Source organism: Lissotriton helveticus, chromosome 3_1 (genome assembly GCF_964261635.1).
Source record: "Lissotriton helveticus chromosome 3_1, aLisHel1.1, whole genome shotgun sequence".
NCBI lineage: Eukaryota > Metazoa > Chordata > Amphibia > Caudata > Salamandridae > Lissotriton > Lissotriton helveticus.
This window is the reverse complement of record NC_136061.1, coordinates 34,832,153-34,844,690: the sequence shown is the minus strand read 5'-3', so window position 1 is coordinate 34,844,690 and position 12,538 is coordinate 34,832,153. Positions and strand designations below refer to the sequence as shown.

Here is a 12,538-nt window from a genome sequence, read left to right as displayed (position 1 = left end):
GCTTCTTGCAGCATTAGTTGCCACCTCTCTGCCCTGGACGCCAGGCCCTTCCACCTATAGGCCCAGCTGCCTCTGTCCTCAATGCCTTATCTCGCTTCTTGCACCATCCGTTGCCACCTCTCTGCCCTGAACGCCAGGCCCTTCCACCCATAGCCCCAGCTGCCTCTGTCCTCAATGCCTTATCTCGCTTCTTGCGACATCAGTTGCCACCTCTCTGTCCTGAACGCCAGACCCTTCCACCTATAGCCCCAGCTGCCTCTGTCCTCAATGCCTTATCTCGCTTCTTGCAGCATCCGTTGCCACCTCTCTGTCCTGAACGCCAGACCCTTCCACCTATAGCCCCAGCTGCCTCTGATCTCAATGCCTTATCTCGCTTCTTGCAGCATCCGTTGCCACCTCTCTGTCCTGAACGCCAGGCCCTTCCACCTATAGCCCCAGCTGCCTCTGTCCTCAATGCCTTATCTCGCTTCTTGCGACATCAGTTGCCACCTCTCTGTCCTGAACGCCAGGCCCTTCCACCTATAGCCTCAGCTGCCTCTGTCCTCCATGCCTTATCTCGCTTCTTGCAGCATCCGTTGCCACCTCTCTGCCCTGAACGCCAGACCCTTCCACCCATAGCCCCAGCTGCCTCTGTCCTCCATGCCTTATCTCGCTTCTTGCGATATCAGTTGCCACCTCTCTGTCCTGAACGCCAGACCCTTCCACCTATAGCCCCAGCTGCCTCTGTCCTCCATGCATTATCTCGCTTCTTGCAGCATCCGTTGCCACCTCTCTGCCCTGAACGCCAGGCCCTTCCACCTATAGCCCCAGCTGACTCTGTCCTCAATGCCTTATCTCGCTTCTTGCAGCATCCGTTGCCACCTCTCTGTCCTGAACGCCAGACCCTTCCACCTATAGCCCCAGCTGTCTCTGTCCTCCATGCCTTATCCCGCTTCTTGCAGCATCCGTTGCCACCTCTCTGCCCTGAACGCCAGACCCTTCCACCTATAGCCCCAGCTGTCTCTGTCCTCCATGCCTTATCCTGCTTCTTGCAGCATCCGTTGCCACCTCTCTGTCCTGAACGCCAGACCCTTCCACCTATAGCCCCAGCTGTCTCTGTCCTCCATGCCTTATCCCGCTTCTTGCAGCATCCGTTGCCACCTCTCTGCCCTGAACACCAGGCCCTTCCACCTATAGCCTCAGCTGCCTCTGTCCTCAATGCCTTATCTCGCTTCTTGCAGCATCCGTTGCCACCTCTCTGCCCTGAACGCCAGGCCCTTCCACCCATAGCCCCAGCTGACTCTGTCCTCAATGCCTTATCTCGCTTCTTGCAGCATTAGTTGCCACCTCTCTGTCCTGGACGCCAGGCCCTTCCACCCATAGCCCCAGCTGCCTCTGATCTCAATGCCTTATCTCGCTTCTTGCACCATCCGTTGCCACCTCTATGCCCTGAACGCCAGGCCCTTCCACCCATAGCCCCAGCTGCCTCTGATCTCAATGCCTTATCTCGCTTCTTGCACCATCCGTTGCCACCTCTATGCCCTGAACGCCAGGCCCTTCCACCCATAGCCCCAGCTGACTCTTTCCTCAATGCCTTATCTCGCTTCTTGCACCATCCGTTGCCACCTCTATGCCCTGAACGCCAGACCCTTCCACCTATAGCCCCAGCTGACTCTGTCCTCAATGCCTTATCTCGCTTCTTGCAGCATCAGGTGCCACCTCTCTGTCCTGACCGCCAGGCCCTTCCACCCATAGCCCCAGCTGCCTCTGATCTCAATGCCTTATCTCGCTTCTTGCACCATCCGTTTCCACCTCTCTGCCCTGAACGCCAGACCCTTCCACCTATAGCCCCAGCTGCCTCTGTCCTCCATGCCTTATCTCGCTTCTTGCAGCATTAGTTGCCACCTCTCTGCCCTGAACGCCAGGCCCTTCCACCTATAGCCCCAGCTGTCTCTGTCCTCCATGCCTTATCCCGCTTCTTGCAGCATCCGTTGCCACCTCTCTGTCCTGAACGCCAGACCCTTCCACCTATAGCCCCAGCTGCCTCTGATCTCAATGCCTTATCTCGCTTCTTGCACCATCCGTTGCCACCTCTCTGCCCTGAACGCCAGGCCCTTCCACCCATAGCCCCAGCTGCCTCTGATCTCAATGCCTTATCTCGCTTCTTGCACCATCCGTTGCCACCTCTCTGCCCTGAACGCCAGACCCTTCCACCTGTAGCCCCAGCTGCCTCTGTCCTCCATGCCTTATCTCGCTTCTTGCAGCATCAGGTGCCACCTCTCTGTCCTGAACGCCAGGCCCTTCCACCCATAGCCCCAGCTGACTCTGTCCTCAATGCCTTATCTCGCTTCTTGCAGCATCCGTTGCCACCTCTCTGCCCTGAACGCCAGGCCCTGCCACCCATAGCCCCAGCTGCCTCTGATCTCAATGCCTTATCTCGCTTCTTGCAGCATCCGTTGCCACCTCTCTGTCCTGAACGCCAGACCCTTCCACCTATAGCCCCAGCTGCCTCTGATCTCAATGCCTTATCTCGCTTCTTGCAGCATCCGTTGCCACCTCTCTGTCCTGAACGCCAGACCCTTCCACCTATAGCCCCAACTGCCTCTGTACTCCATGCCTTCTCTCGCTTCTTGCAGCATCCGTTGCCACCTCTCTGTCCTGAACGCCAGGCCCTTCCACCTATAGCCCCAGCTGCCTCTGTCCTCCATGCCTTCTCTCGCTTCTTGCAGCATCCGTTGCCACCTCTCTGCCCTGAACGCCAGGCCCTTCCACCTATAGCCTCAGCTGCCTCTGTCCTCCATGCCTTAACTCGCTTCTTGCAGCATCCGTTGCCACCTCTCTGCCCTGAACGCCAGGCCCTTCCACTTATAGCCCCAGCTGCCTCTATCCTCAATGCCTTATCTCGCTTCTTGCAGCATGCGTTGCCACTTCTCTGCCCTGAACGCCAGGCCCTTCCACCTATAGCCCCAGCTGCCTCTGTCTTCAATGCCTTATCTCACTTCTTGCAGCATCAGTGGCTACCTCTCTGCCCTGAACGCCAGGCCTTTCTACCTATAGCCCCAGCTGCCTCTGTCCTCCATGCCTTATCTCGCTTCTTGCAGCATCCGTTGCCACCTCTCTGCCCTGAACGCCAGGCCCTTCCACCTATAGCCTCAGCTGCCTCTGTCCTCCATGCCTTATCTCGCTTCTTGCAGCATCAGGTGCCACCTCCCTGTCCTGAACGCCAGGCCCTTCCACCCATAGCCCCAGCTGCCTCTATCCTCAATGCCTTATCTCGCTTCTTGCACCATCCGTTGCCACCTCTCTGCCCTGAACGCCAGGCCCTTCCACCTATAGCCCCAGCTGTCTCTGTCCTCCATGCCTTATCCCGCTTCTTGCAGCATCCGTTGCCACCTCTCTGTCCTGAACGCCAGGCCCTTCCACCCATAGCCCCAGCTGCCTCTATCCTCAATGCCTTATCTCGCTTCTTGCAGCATGCGTTGCCACCTCTCTGCCCTGAACGCCAGGCCCTTCCACCTATAGCCTCAGCTGCCTCTGTCCTCCATGCCTTATCTCGCTTCTTGCAGCATCCGTTGCCACCTCTCTGCCCTGAACGCCAGGCCCTTCCACCCATAGCCCCAGCTGCCTCTGTCCTCCATGCTTTATCTCGCTTCTTGCAGCATCCGTTGCCACCTCTCTGTCCTGAACGCCAGACCCTTCCACCTATAGCCCCAGCTGTCTCTGTCCTCCATGCCTTATCCCGCTTCTTGCAGCATCCGTTGCCACCTCTCTGTCCTGAACGCCAGACCCTTCCACCTATAGCCCCAGCTGCCTCTGATCTCAATGCCTTATCTCGCTTCTTGCAGCATCCGTTGCCACCTCTCTGTCCTGAACGCCAGGCCCTTCCACCCATAGCCCCAGCTGCCTCTATCCTCAATGCCTTATCCCGCTTCTTGCAGCATCCGTTGCCACCTCTCTGTCCTGAACGCCAGGCCCTTCCACCCATAGCCCCATCTGCCTCTATCCTCAATGCCTTATCTCGCTTCTTGCAGCATGCGTTGCCACCTCTCTGCCCTGAACGCCAGGCCCTTCCACCTATAGCCTCAGCTGCCTCTGTCCTCCATGCCTTATCTCGCTTCTTGCAGCATCCGTTGCCACCTCTCTGCCCTGAACGCCAGGCCCTTCCACCCATAGCCCCAGCTGCCTCTGTCCTCCATGCCTTATCTCGCTTCTTGCAGCATCCGTTGCCACCTCTCTGTCCTGAACGCCAGACCCTTCCACCTATAGCCCCAGCTGCCTCTGATCTCAATGCCTTATCTCGCTTCTTGCAGCATCCGTTGCCACCTCTATGCCCTGAACGCCAGGCCCTTCCACCTGTAGCACCAGCTGCCTCTGTCCTCCATGCCTTATCTCGCTTCTTGCAGCATCCGTTGCCACCTCTCTGTCCTGAACGCCAGGCCCTTCCACCTATAGCCTCAGCTGCCTCTGTCCTCCATGCCTTATCTCGCTTCTTGCAGCATCCGTTGCCACCTCTCTGTCCTGAACGCCAGGCCCTTCCACCTATAGCCCCAGCTGCCTCTGTCCTCCATGCCTTCTCTCGCTTCTTGCAGCATCCGTTGCCACCTCTCTGCCCTGAACGCCAGGCCCTTCCACCTATAGCCGCAGCTGCCTCTGTCCTCCATGCCTTATCTCGCTTCTTGCAGCATCCGTTGCCACCTCTCTGTCCTGAACGCCAGACCCTTCCACCTATAGCTCCAGCTCGCTCTGGCCTCAATGCCTTATCTCGCTTCTTGCAGCATCAGGTGCCACCTCTTGTGACCCTGTTGCACCTGTACTTAATGCCTTGTCTTTATTCTTGTGGCCTCAGTTGCTGCTATCTTGAATGCCATGTTCCTTTTTTGGTCTCAGTTGCCTCTCCACTGTCCTAAACTCCATGTCTCTTTTATTGTGGACCCAGCTGCCTCCTTCTTGACTTGTGGCCACGGCTGCTGGCTATCATGATCCACCTTTGCCCCACACCCCGATTCCTTAGTTTGGGCCTGCCCTCTCCCACCTGTGCCAGGGGGTCTTCCTTAGTCTTTACCTTGGACTTGTACCACTCTTCAGCCTCGCTGACGTTCTTGGCTGCAATGTTCTCGTACTGAGAGCGGATGTCACGCAGGGCGGCCGTCAGGTCCGGTCTGGAGACGTCCACCTCTACTTGCACCTGTTGCTCCTGGAGCTGAGCCTGCAGTTCCCGGATTTCCTGCGGAAAGACAGAAGTTCAGCCAAATCAAATGTCATGAATCTACTCAAGTGGAACTAAATACCATCATCTTTGGAGTGTCGTGTACTGTAACCACGGATCTGGGTTCAGGGCCCTTCTGTTCCCAGAAAGTTCATCAATGTACACTGGTATGTCCACTCGTTATATATAGGATATATCTCAGCCCACAGATCTATTTACAGATCATCAAACTGCCATAGCATCAGTCAGCAGCTGATAGAACCTGAAGGAAAGAACAAGTGGACCGAGCTGTATAATTACCAAATACAGAAATCAACCAGGTTGTAGTCGTCATGTTGGTGAGGATCAGGCATTATCTAATGAAGTAACTTGGTCCAGATGCTGTGTTTCACAGCTCCATACAAGACTGCACAGGGTCTATAAAATAGCCAAATAGCTGGTTGTTCCTCTGCAATAGTGACCTACGGGCCAGGGATCATTTTGTTGCTGGTAATTCACCTGGACCGATAACTAGGTCCACTCAAACTTTCCACCTTTATTTAGATCTTTGGCCAGTCCAGAATTATTTGAAAGCCGGTGGCTGCTACTTGCAAGCACCTGATGGCACCCCGATAGTCTGTGATCAGCCCCTTGTGAGGATCACGCTGGGTCTGCCAGTCAATCCCGGAAAGTAGACAGATGCTTGGCTACCTTTTGATTCAGTAATTACAGCATGTGGGGTAGTTGCTGACTGCTTTAGTCTGCATTCAGGGTAAGCAATTTAATATATATCCAAAATACTGTTACATAAAAATACTCAATAACATCTTTGACAGATTGAGAAGAAAATGTTAGCCTTGTTGTCAATTTGAATAGTTTGGGGAAAAATAGCAATCTATAGTAGGCTAATTCTTAGTTGTATGGCAAACAACTAATGGATGTAAATGTATGAATTAATTTAAATACTTAAGGTGTATTCCATACTATTGCCTTCTAGCTCATCAGTGCCGTAAGGAAGGAGACCAACCAAACGCAAACTAGTATTGGTCGTTCTCCAGCGCGGACTGCTTAGGGACGTCCCCCCTGAATGGCAACACAATGAGTGCCAGGCCAGTTTTGGCCTCGGTGTGTCTGCCACTTAGGGTGACTCGTACACCAAAACTGTGATGGTTGGGGATGGGTGAATTGGTCTAAACCACTGGTAATTGCTCAAAGTGCATTCCATATCCTTTTTATTTAGTGATGATTTGATCTATTTTGAGCATTAACCATGTGACTGATCCTAAATTAGCAGATCCCATTGGAGAATAAGAATCAATGTTCAGAATGTATCCTATGGTGATGGGTTATCTAGGCCTGTGGAATGTTTGGATATGATCTCCCATTTAGGGCTGCTTGTCTAAGTATGTTGGTCTTGTCGCATTGGTCGCTGGTCAGGGGCGTCTCTAGCCTCAATGACATTGGCCATGAGTCAACAGTGTAAGGTCTGATTACTTGGGCTGCTGATGAGTTAAGATTATCACTTGACAATGATGAGATATCTGCATTTTTACCTCTTCATGGATCTTCTTCAGGAAAGCAATCTCTTCATGCAAAGACTCAATTCTTCTCTCCAGGTCAATGCGGGCCAGTGTGGCAGAATCCACGTCCTACAGAAGGAGACAGAAAGAAAGCGATCAGACGCACATATCAGTGGTTGATGGTGACTTATCACAAAACAGCAATTCATGAGACGCTTATATCAGAGACGTTGACCACTCGAGTATTGCAAGCAGAGGCATTATCTAGACACAGGAGTAAGAAGTAAAAATGAAGCTGTCACTAACAGAGGCGTACACAAGACACAATTCATGTGACTGAAGGTACTGGCACCAGTTGAGAGTTAGTGACTGGGCAAGCGGCTCATGATGAACATGCAGTGTCACCACTATAGACATCGGTCGGATAGAGGGTGCGCTTCAGAACGATTCGGTCATATATGTGAAGTACCGTGATTAGTGCTCAGCTCGGGAAAAAATGTTGTTGCACAGAATAGGAATGGGGGCATTAAGAGGGTTGTCCTTGTAGAAAATGTGGAAGAACAGGTATCAACTGTGCATTTAACAGTACATTGTTTCAAACATATTGGCTGAAAAGCAATAGGTTTTGCAGGCTACTCATGACATAGACGAACACTTTCTTGTTGCACCAAATATGTCGGATACTCGCCATTAGTCTTTGGGGATAGGGTTCAAACCTAGCAAAAGCCTTGTGAAAATGGGATCAGACCAGTGCACTTTTCAGTATGTTTTTTATAATAATTGTTTAAAATGCCATAGAGTTAGAGGTATGAGGATCTGAATGTAATCATTATCAGCTACCTATCATTTGCAAGGTATACATATAGCCACTTCTTTTCATTACCCCATCCCATTCCTTATGAGTAGATGTATCTTATGACTAAGCATTTATCTGAAGGAGATCATGGGAAAAGGATCTCAAACTGTCAGTAAAAAAATGGAAATTTTGGGCCATATGTATCATTGAAATTCGCATTTGCAAAGGCCGAAATTCGCAGAATTTCGGCCTTTGCCAATGCGAATTCTCAATATGGTATGTATTATGCAAATATGGTTCACAATAAGGAATCGCACAATTTGCGATTGCGATTGCATTTAACACCTTGAACGCTATGGGGATTTTTCTCCTGTGCTGGGATTCTACAGATACCACTATTCATGACGAGCTGGGCTCGTCATCAGCGTAGCAGGAGGCTACTGCATGACGAGCCCAGCTCGTCATGAGCGTCGAAGGGGTTAAGGAATCACAAAAATTGCGATTCCTTAAATGCAATGTATGAAGCAAAGAAATATTGCTAATTGACCCTAAGGATTCGCAAATTACCACCAACTTCAAGTTGGTGGTAAGTTGCGAATTCCTTTGAAAAGGCTTTTTTTTTAAAACAAAAGGTGCCATGTGACGCTCATACATGCCCTAGGGCATGTATGTGCGCCATATGCGCACACATGTCATTTTCAGGGGTGCAGCTGGGTGTCCTTTGGACACCCCTCCACCCTTGAAAATATTCCCAATTTGCGATTAGCTAATTGCTAATCGCACATTTCCCCTTCATTCCTATGGGCCTCCTGGCCCATAGAAATGAATGGGAAATTATTCCTTAATTGCGATTAGCAATTTGCTAATCGCAATTAAGGAATTGTAAGTAATTGCTAAAAAGAAGCTGATTTCTACATACATACCATTTTGCGATTTCTAAATAGCGATTCCTTAAAAATCGCTATTTAGAAATCGCAAATGGTGATGATGATACATATGGCCCTAAAAGAGTTATGCTTCGCAGTGGACAGCTCTCACAGACTCGGGTGCTAGAGTTACTGTTCGAGTTACAGAGTCCTTACCGGTTCAGAAGCTGACATATCCAGAATGTTACACCACTCCAGCCTCACACAGCTGTGATAATGATATCATGAAAAGTTGTATCCATACAGATCATAGAATCTCCTACATTTGTTCTTATTGACAAAAAGACATGGTCTGTGGCATGACAGAGGGCAGGATTGATGCTGCGGGGCAGGGGCAGGAAGGGGTGTAAGGTGGATATAGGGGAAACGAAACATATATATGGTGTGGACAGTGATTTGTGGAGTTATTTAAAGCGTTTCATTCTATTTCCATCCAAATTAAGTACCTAGTTCTTAGAAGTCATAGATTTGACAATACTGTGTTATGCTGTATCTGAGTCCTATCCCTGTTCCATGTCCTGATTACGCCGTCTCTGCTTGCTATTGCTGCTTATGGTGAGTCAAGTGTACAAAGGAAGTAAATTGACTTATGAACTTAAACGAAACAGAATCTTTGCCTCACAGTCTCCTAATGCCTTTCAGGGCCAGATGGATCAAAGGGTTTTACCCACTCTGTGTCTATGGGAAAATGGGCCTTAGTCTTTTATCTGTAACTTTTATGCATTTTGTCTCACCTGTAAACGTTAGGAGTTCTTAGAAACAGGCTCAGTTAAGGTAGCTATTTCTGTAAGAAATCATTCGCAGAACCCCCAACAAGGTGTGTGCTTCCATGAGGTTGGCGGACACAAGCACGGGACCTCCACGGTTAGACATCAGACAGTGGGAGCATTTCAGCCCGAGGAAACTTGAAGTTTAATGTTTGGCTTCACCACATTGCCCAAATGTTGCTTCTTGTGAACTGTATTAAAAAGGTGTGCAGGTTCCACAGCACAGTGGCATTTCACTAGTGAGAGTTCTTCCACAGTCTCACTATAAGAACCACTCACACCTCTGCTGTTGTGTAATGAGCAAGATGGAAACTATGGAACCAGAAACTGTGCTTTTTTAATATAAATATCTGCGTCCAGTTGGGTCAAATTGTGCGCTTCAGTGTAATCACTTTCTGAACATATTTCCCTGTTCCTTTTGTTTTTTAACATTGATAGGAAAAACTTACATCAAATCAAATGCTGGCAGTAAGTATGTGATAAGAAAACTGGCCTGTAACCCAAAAATCATTTGATTTTACCCATAGGGGAGAGAACACCCAGTCTCATAGTCTTCTCACTAAAAGATGGTGTAGGGAGAACGTTATAAATCTTGAATCAAGGTGTCCTGCACTGTGTCTCTTGTTTTACTAATGGCATAGGTGTAAGGGCACACGGGGGCATGCATGTTTTTAACTTCATGAAAACTCTCACCTTTAGTAAATGCCTCTCAATGAAGCGATATCATCTGATGTAGTTTGGTGAAACGCTTCAGCATGTTAGTAAAATACACTTCTGTGTATCCTCAAGAGACATTATCATATTTGAATAGGCTTGTTGCAAGAGGTGTTTAAAAACGGATGTATTCCTAAAGATCAGCTGTGCAGGACACCCTCTTAGCTTCTTTCCGTGTACTCCAGATAACATGTAAATCCATTCTCGCTTGTCTTGACGTATTTCTAAATGTTAGCCCCCTGTCAAGTGCACCGGGGATGGAGGGTGGGCAGGAGGGGGGGGGTAGGGGGGGCATGTCAACGCCAGGAGGGCATCCCTTTAAGTATAGCTGATGGACTGCCTCCACGGTGGCCTCCACAAAGAGCACCGACTGTCCCCTGGCAGAACCATGAATGATCACTCAAAATCAAGGTTAATTAAATTACAAAAAACATTCTTTTGTTCTTAAACATCATCATTACATTTTTGAAAAACATACATTGTGGCATCTTTTCATGAGGGGTAAATAATATCAACGAGATTGAAACAAAATAGATTTCCATGCAGTAATCCAGGCGTGGAGCTCACCGATGCAAGCATGTCATTTTCATTCAGACACAGTCTAACGTTGGACACTCTAACCTCATTTATGGGGATTTGGCGCTTTGCAGAGCAGAATGTCACCTTGTTGCGCAGTCCTACGCCAAAATGAAAGAGCAGGAACGCACCGGACTTATCCAATATGGCGCATTCCTGTCCTTTCCCCCAGCGCTGGTGTCGTTTCGGCAGTCTAGCACCAATGCAGGCACTTGTGCACCACGGTGCAAGAGTGCGTGTTGTCAGCAGGATTATCTTTATGCAGGAAGGACCACCTTCCTGCACAGACACAATCCTTAGAGGCGTTTTCCTTCTTTCTATGTGTGCTGCATTATAGAAAGAGGATGTAACGAGGAGAAATAAAGTTAGTTCTCCTCGTTACGCCTCACCTCTGGAGGCGTCTGGATTTGGCGCTTCCCTAGGTTTACATACTCTTATAAATCCGGGGATGTGCCAAAATCCATGAGTGTTGCATAGGAACACCCACCGCAGCGCCCATGGAACACCTCCAAACTGTAGATTGAGGTAGCGCAGTGGTTCGTGCTGCGTTACCTTACTACAAATCTATGAGCCCATACAAAGCAACGCATAGTGGCCTCGTGGCCTCATAGATATGATTTTGTAATCTGCACCGCTGGAGTATCATAAAAAGTGCTGCTCCGGCAGCTCAAGGGGCTCGTAAATATACCCTTCTACCTCACATGCCATTGCGCTTCCATGCCAATGATATGCTATTGGTTGCCTCCATATGTCAGCGATGGGCACTTTACACCGGGATGGCCATAAAAACCTTCCATATGGGACACACCATTTCTCCAGTATTAGGGGTGTCTTTCATAGATTCACATGCTTGAATATTCCCCGTCGTCGAAGTGGGAGTCCCACGGTACATAAAAATAGCAATATTGCTAATATAACATAAATGATAATATCATAGAATAATAATAATAGAGATAATACACTGTAAAACCTCTAAATGGTAACTTCCATAGGAAGACATTACAAGAGAAAAAACTCATTTGTAACATATCAGTGTCATTATGTTGGTCCAAACTGCAGCCAATCAGGCTCAAGCACCCTCTAGAACCTTCTCCTCAGAAGCTCAAGCCCTCAGATTTTCTACCGCACGTCGTGTGAAGGGAGTCTCCCTGAGCTCTGCTCAGTTTTTTTCTTCAAACTTTGTCTTTTCAACTTATTTCTTCCAGAATGTCAAGTAAGAAGTCTTTGTTTAGAGCTTGCTCTTCATGTGGGAAACTACGGTTGTTTGAGAAGGACCCCCACCAAAAGTGTATTTACTGCCTGTACCCTGACCACAAGGTGGATGAATGTAAATTCTGTAGAGCTCTTCCTTCTAAGACTCTCAGAGACAGGGAAGGTCGTCTTCTTATATGGTTGAAGCGCCTCCAAGATAAAGAAGATGTTCTGTCAGACGCAGTAAGTCTTCAGTCAGGCTGTTCCACTGTCCCTTCCAAGCGTGGGAGTGTTCAGGACTTACCTTCTCCTTTTCTACAGAAGAAGAAAAAGCTGGCTTTACCTGTGGCACAATCTTCAGGTCCTATGACTTCTGTGTCAACGCCCACGAGACCTGGCTCTCAGGCGTCTTGTCCAGGCTCTATCAGTATTCTGACAGTCTTGACTCCCAGGTCGTCGACGGGCTCGTCGACGACCGTTCCGTCCACAAGATTGGCTTTGCTGTCTTCGTCGACGACCTCTGTGACGACGACGTCTGCTTCCTCGTCGTCGACGATGGTGATGTCGACGTCCTCAACGTCGACGAGAGCTCCTACGATCCCGTCGACGATCCCTATTGTCTCGTCGGCGACGAAGTTGCCGTCGACGAAGAAATCCTCTTCGACGTCGAAGGATTCATCGTCGACGAAGGTCCCGTCGACGTCAGCCTCTCCGTCGACCACCTCGTCGACGTCGGCTTCGTCGACGAAGAAAGCAACGGTTCCGACGACGAGATCCCCGTCGACGTCGAGTGCTCCGTCGACCAGCTCCTCGACGACGGCGTCGTCGTCGAAGAAGGCGACGCCGGTTCCATCGACGAAGGTACCGTCGACGAAGGTACCGTC

At 49.7% G+C, this 12,538-nt stretch overlaps 2 protein-coding genes across 9 annotated transcripts in view; one reads left to right on the top strand and one right to left on the bottom strand.

Annotated features, from left to right (window-relative positions):
* Positions 1-12,538, top strand: part of DNPEP (aspartyl aminopeptidase) — a 1,185,204-nt gene that overhangs the window by 197,344 nt on the left and 975,322 nt on the right. The gene's annotated exons all lie outside the window — the stretch shown is intronic.
* The window catches only part of DES (desmin), a 60,065-nt gene that overhangs the window by 18,175 nt on the left and 29,352 nt on the right, over positions 1-12,538 (bottom strand). For both annotated transcript variants that reach the window (XM_078679185.1, XM_078679186.1), the window contains exons 3-4: positions 6,718-6,813; positions 5,042-5,203 (exon numbers count right to left, since the gene is read on the bottom strand). In XM_078679185.1, coding sequence (XP_078535311.1) covers positions 5,042-5,203; positions 6,718-6,813 — 258 coding nt within the window. The remainder of the gene's footprint in view (positions 1-5,041; positions 5,204-6,717; positions 6,814-12,538) is intronic.